The sequence below is a fragment of the Rutidosis leptorrhynchoides genome, chromosome 11 (assembly GCF_046630445.1).
Source record: "Rutidosis leptorrhynchoides isolate AG116_Rl617_1_P2 chromosome 11, CSIRO_AGI_Rlap_v1, whole genome shotgun sequence".
NCBI classification, from domain to species: Eukaryota; Viridiplantae; Streptophyta; class Magnoliopsida; order Asterales; family Asteraceae; genus Rutidosis; species Rutidosis leptorrhynchoides.
The window spans coordinates 30,524,794-30,531,686 of NC_092343.1; the positions used below are offsets into that span (position 1 = coordinate 30,524,794).

Genomic DNA, 6,893 nt, shown 5'->3' on the forward strand with positions numbered 1-6,893 from the left:
GAGTAGAATTGTTGATGAAACTAAACGAGAATGTAATTGTAAGCATTTTTGTTAAGTAGAAGTATTTTGATAAGTGTATTGAAGTCTTTCAAAAGTGTATAAATACATATTAAAACACTACATGTATATACATTTTAACTGAGTCGTTAAGTCATCGTTAGTCGTTACATGTAAGTGTTGTTTTGAAACCTTTAGGTTAACGATCTTATTAAATGTTGTTAACCCAATGTTTATAATATCAAAAGAGATTTTAAATTATTATATTATCATGATATTATGATGTACGAATATCTCTTAATATGATATATATACATTAAATGTCGTTACAACGATAAACGTTACATATATGTCTCGTTTCAAAATCATTAAGTTAGTAGTCTTGTTTTTACATATGTAGTTCATTATTAATATAATTAATGATATGTTTACTTATCATAATATCATGTTAACTATATATATAACCATATATATGTCATCATATAGTTTTTTTTTTACAAGTTTTAACGTTCGTGAATCACCGGTCAACTTGGGTGGTCAATTGTCTATATGAAACATATTTCAATTAATCAAGTCTTAACAAGTTTGATTGCTTAACATGTTGGAAACATTTAATCATGTAAACATCAATCTCAATTAATATATATAAACATGGAAAAGTTCGGGTCACTACAGATAGTTGGGATTTTACGTTGTTTCAGAGTTTGGTTTCACGATTCAAAATTTTAACCGGTTCTCCTAGGAAATGAAGTTTATCATCGATAGTAAGCTCGTCGAAGAGGATAACAAGTTCTTGTTTCGCAAGACACTTCTTCAAGTTTGACACGTGGAATGTAGGATGAACGGAATTCGATTGAGTCGGGAGTTCGAAATGGTAAGCAACGGGTCCAATACGCTCCAATATTTCAAAAGGATTAAAATATCACGGATTTAGCTTTCTACGTTTCCCGAAACTGATTACACCTTTTCAAGGTGCGACTTTTAACATTACGCGGTCCCCCATTTGGAATTCGAGAGGTTTACGTCTAACATCGGCATAGCTCCTTTGGCGACTACGGGCCGTCTTGAGCCTTTCTTGGATTTGAACGATCTTAACGGTCATTCCATGAATGGATTCGGGTTCGGTGGTTCGATTGTTGCCTATGCCAGCCCAACAAATAGTAGAACGACATTCGCGGCCATATAAAAATTCAAAAAGAAAAGTGCGGCGTTAATACTCGAGTGAAGATTATTGTAGTAAGAGAATTCGGTTAAAGGCAAGGACTTTTCCTAAGTAAATTTGAAGTTGATAATACAAACCCGTATTACGGTTTCCAAGGTTTGAATCGTACATTTGTTTTGTTCGTCGGTTTGTGGTTGATGTGCTGTACTCATGTCTAAACGCGGTCCCGAGGCTTTTTGTAAGTCTAGAAGTGAAATGAGAATCTCGATCCGAGGCGAGGTACATTTCTGTAAGGTATATTTTTTTGAACAAGTTTTTTTTTCTCAAGAAATTCGCGCCGCGAAAGATTTATCGGTTTCCGAAAACGTTTGTTAGAGCAAGTTTCTTATCGGGTTCTGAAAACGTTCGTTAGGACTATTCACCCTCGTGGCGAATACTAGTATAACGTGAAAAGTCTCTCTCTCCATTAAGAATTTAGATAAAAGATTTTCTGAACTGGAAGTACGAGTGTGATGCGAGAGAAGTTTCCGCATCGATGGGAGTATAACAAGCATATTGTAGTTCGTCGATAAAACTGCGCGAAGACGAGATAATATACACGTGTAACATATGTTTGAAGTTGATAGAGTTTGTCATTCATTCGGAAGCATAGACATGGTTCGACAATAATCGACAATGTGTCCCGGGTATGGTTGTTATCAGTATTCTCGGAGTTTTCGGATGTTCAACAAGAAAAATGAAGTCATGTACATGGCACATGGTGGTGATTAGGTTGATCGAGTCCAACCACCATCACGTGTCATTAGAACTTTGGTATGACTTGCCATAATATAACTACGTTGATCAAGTGACGTTATATTACGCTAACTCATACCTCCATTCCCACATCACTCCATAAAATCAAGTTCGTGTAATCGTGAAGATTTAAAATGAACAAAGTATAGCGACATCACTACGTGACTCGTATTTAATCAAAAGAATTTGTGCAACTCCGAAGAAGCGTTTCCCGAGGGAAGTGTATAAATGATTGTTCACGTCAATGCGGTTCAAGTCAAACAATAATGTATTCCGGTACGAGAAGTGTAACGAATCATGATAACGAATAGTACGCAACCGTAGTGATAAGTATTGATGACGATACTCACCTAGAGTAGTGATGGTAGTAACAAGGAGTGGTAAATAGTAAGGAACACCAGTGTGACACCGATAGTAAGTTGAGACGGTAGTGAATAACATTCTGGGAGACAGAGTTCCCGAACAAGTGTGACTAATGAAGTCGTCGTCATCCTTATGCGTATGAATCTCGAACCAAACTTCAAACGATCGTAACTTATGAACCGTAAACATTCAGAACACGTATCTTATATCGTTGGAAAGGTATTTTGATAAGGAATACAACTAAACACATTTCATAAATCAAACCCATCATTAACAATAAAGAAAACCTCAATAAATGATCATTATATGTTCAAAATCAAAGTTTCAAGTTCATAAAATGCATTTCTTGACTCGGGAATCCAATTTATACATACGCTACGCCGTTTTGAAGGTAATGAAACACACAATACAACTAAATACTTACTAACAACATTTCATAGCATACAAATCATCAAAAGTCCATTTTAAAAGCTATCAAACCCTAACCAAGAATTCACAAAATCAATAATCATGTTAGTGATGTTTTCCAAATCATCCTACACAGCAAATTGAAGCTAATGATGCTAGTAACACATTTAATACATGAACTTTAACAATTAAACAACATTTGATCACCCAAAATCAAAGATTAAGCACACCCATTTCAAGTTCATGCTAGTTACTCCAAAAACAACAAATCGAGCAAACAAAACACATATTCATGTTATACTTGAGCCATAGACACTAACTAACACCATTTCAAGTATATAAAACGAATTTAGAGAAATCTAGTGTTTTTAGAAAGTTAACCAAACGAGATGAAATTGGTATCAAGTTGTAGAGGATGAAGAGGGGATTCCAAAAGTACAATTTGTTTTAGTTGATACTTGCTAGATTCAAAATGGATGATGATTTAGTGAAATGGGTGTTTGAGTTCAAAGATGGAAGAGAGAAAAGAGGATGAGGAGGTGAAAGTATGAATGGATGGATGAGGTGGGGTTGACTAGTTGACCGAGTCAACTAGTTTGGCCCCTTGGCAACTCCGGTCCCTCGAGTTTAAAAGCGGGTGCGTGAATTAACCGAACGAATTATTTTAAAAACGCTAGAGTAAACGAGAGATGTTACAATCGAATAACGGAATATTAAGAACATTAGTTAACGGAAGGTACGAATTTAGATAACGAAAGATGTTATCTAAAAAAAAGACGGTGTTAAAAATAAATTTAACGGAAAAACGCGGGATGTTACAGTCGGTGGCCAAGGCTGCATAACTTATTGTTATATATCCAAAGTAGATTATAATGAATATTGATGCTCAAGGTGATATTACGTGAGCTAAGAAGTTCGAAACTGCTATGGTATCGGTTATTAATTTCATTCATGTAGGGGATTGTTGAAAAAATAATTAAATTGGTGAATAAAATTGATGTAAAATGATGTGTTTAAGGGTTACAATAATTGTGACTTCTCATCTCTTTAACTTATCAATATTAATGACATGTAATTGTCTTTAAGTTTCACCCTCATAACATATAAATAGAGACGTAGTCTCTTTTTGTAGTTAGTGAATTTTGGCTCATGAAAAACACACACAAATACAAGTTCACATAAGCTTTCGTTAGTGCTCATCACTCTTGGACAAGTAACTTGTAAAGATAAGACAACATTTTCAGGCATGTGGTTAACTCCGGCAGTACTACTGCTTCGGTCGTTGTACCGTGGGAAACAGACGCGTGTAGACGGTGAATCTGTATTAAGGGAACCGTGTCAAACACGGGCCTCGGCTCATCATTTGTTGATGAATATCTTCCAGTTCTCTCCAAGAGATAATATCCGTTGTACACTCATCGGGGGACTTGCTGGATGATCCAACCGTCTGGAACAGGAAGCTAACGAAGTGACGGAATTAGTGACTGAATCAGCGACGGAATGTGAGTTAGGGTTTAATACGTCGTAATTAGCAAGTTGACGGTGGTAGTTGTAATTATCGACGTCGGTGTACGGCTCTGCCAATCTGCCATCGTCGGAAACTATAGCACACAAGTACTCCAGAATGATATGACTAGAGCAGTACCATTAAAGCATTTGGTAAAAGATTTGAGTTTCGTACAGTTTATTGGGCCCGTATAGTTGGGCTTTGGACTTATGATTACTATTACTTATTTTAGTAATAAGATGTTAAATCTAATATTTTTTTTTGGCTACGTTAATTTTGATTAGAGTGTAATGTGTTATGCATGATTCAAGTAGGGTTAAATTTTTAAAACTTTATAATATGAAAATTTTATATTTCTATGACATGAGATAACGCGGTACAACATAGAGCTTGGCACAAGAAAGCATTATCAAAAAATTTAGTTATCATAACTGTAATGTGAGTTAAATATGACGTGTTATATGAATGATCGGATCGAGGATGATCACAAATGCAAAAAATGCAAGTTTTATCTGTTTTTACATATTAACATTTGAAATTTTTTAATTATGAGAGAAATTTTATAGAATATTTATTACTAGTGACTTTGAAGACAAGTAGATCCTCACTAAATTTAGTGTACGTGATAATTGGTAATTCATTATTTTAGAAAGGGAAAATAATGGCTGCAAAAGTATGCAACGTATTACCTACATGTGCGGGACAAAAACGGTGACGTTTAAATATATTTGTTTATTATTGACCCCACGACCATGACCCACCTCTTTCTTTTTATTTTAATTATTAAAATACCGTAATATCATTATTTGCATTTTTTTTGACCCCAGCTTTAATGTTTGATATTAAATTTAATATTTTTTTCATTCCAACTATCAGTAGTGAATATAATAGTAGCCATACTAGAATTCTAACACTATTATTGATACTTAGAAGAGCAACAATATCACTGTTACTACTAGATACATTTTTAAAGTAAGAATAGCTTAGTTGCATGAGAACAAACAAATAGTAAAATTGTTCCAATTGTTCCAACTCGAATAAAACCAAAATTGTTCCATATTTCGAACTTAAATGAGACCAAAATCAACAAAATGCAATTTGAGTACTGCATACTTTCAGTTTTTCCAAAAAGAAAACCAAGAGAAAATAATAGCTGCTCTAGCAAAAGTCCATGAATCCAGCAAGACCACACCCTAGTGATGTGCTTTAGCCATCTGCAACACAATATAAGATTCATTACAATTTAAACACAAAAGAATAACAATTTTCATTATTTAACTTCAACAAACCTTTTTTGTTGGACATCCAATTTTGCTGTGACTTTTTTCTCCGCAAAAACCACAAGTTTTTTTTCTTTTTCGCATCCATAGCTAGTTCCATACCCGACTTTATTCTTGTTGCTCCTTTTGGCCGCCCTTTCGTTTTAACCGGAACTTTAGGATCAAAAACTGTAACCTCGTGTGATGTTTGTTGTTGTGTGGATGCATCATTATCACAAGTAAAGTTAGTATTCAACTCAAATTTTGACTTTTTCCTTCTATTTTGCTCTTCTAATAGATCATTAATAGTATTGTCAATTTTCTCCATTTCAGTGGGGGAATCTCTTCCATACTTAATTAGTTTATTAAACTTTGCTCGAAGAGACCACAAAGTTAACAAACTAACTTCTTTAGTAGCATCATCATTCAAATCTCGACTTTTTATCCCGACACTTGTACTTTTGTATGTTGCTTTGAGCGTCCATCTTGGTAATATATAGTGATTAGGAATTTTGCTTAGTAACTTCTTCCTCATGATATACAAAATATGTTTGCATAATATTCCATAAGTTTCAAATATAGCACATGAACACCTAGCAAAATAATCAGAAGTTGTCCATTACTCAACAATTTTCCAATTTTCTTTATTCCCTCCCAAAAATCCAACTTTATATGTCACGAAATCAGAACCTTTCATCATCTTTTGGTGACCACAATCAAGGCTAGCCTTCCACTGTTTCCTAAAGACATCATACATATTCCGAGTATAACATTTTGCTGCCATTGCTTCAATCGGATGGTCACTATGTAATGTAGGTTTAGAGTTTAAAGTTCTAAAATTTTGATCTTCTTCGGCACCTCTCCTCAAAGCTACCGCTTTGTCATATTGTAACACAAAATCATTTAACATGGTCTTAGAGTTTACAAAAAATGAATGCATGCTTTCACATCTTCCACACGTTGTCATGCCAGCAAAAAATGTATCCTTCAAATATACTTTTATCCAAAAATGACGCAACTTATACATGTTTCCCAACCAAGTGTCATCACCTATTTGATACTTCTCTTTCAAATCTTCCCATTTTGATTCAAATTGTTCAACAGTATCGCTTTTACCCATTTAGAGTATGTATTATTGAAATCATCGTACCAGATTGTAATGGCACTCTTTCCCCAAGTTAAACTCTTTATCTACATCAGCCTTTTCTTTAAAATGCATGATCACCCCATGGCACTCTTTCCCCAAGTTAATTTTCTTTTCGTTACAAACAATACTAGAACACTGAACTCGAGTAAGTTTATCCCCTTCATTGCCTCTAAATGCATTAACTGTTTTAGTGATATCAGAAGGTCTTATACCAGCTTTCGACATTAACATTACGACGTCTTTACATTCATTAGA

At 34.4% G+C, this 6,893-nt stretch overlaps 1 protein-coding gene across 1 annotated transcript; it reads right to left on the bottom strand.

Moving 5' to 3' along the window:
- Positions 1–6,110: 6,110 nt before the first annotated feature.
- Positions 6,111–6,611, bottom strand: LOC139874426 (protein FAR1-RELATED SEQUENCE 5-like). The gene has a single exon (XM_071861860.1). It carries the CDS (start codon positions 6,609–6,611, stop codon positions 6,111–6,113), a length of 501 nt encoding a protein of 166 aa, XP_071717961.1.
- Positions 6,612–6,893: the final 282 nt, after the last annotated feature.

What these genes read in the sequence shown, in the direction of transcription:
- LOC139874426 (XM_071861860.1), bottom strand. Translation starts at nt 6,611, where the DNA reads ATGGGTAAAAGCGATACTGTTGAACAATTTGAATCAAAATGGGAAGAT.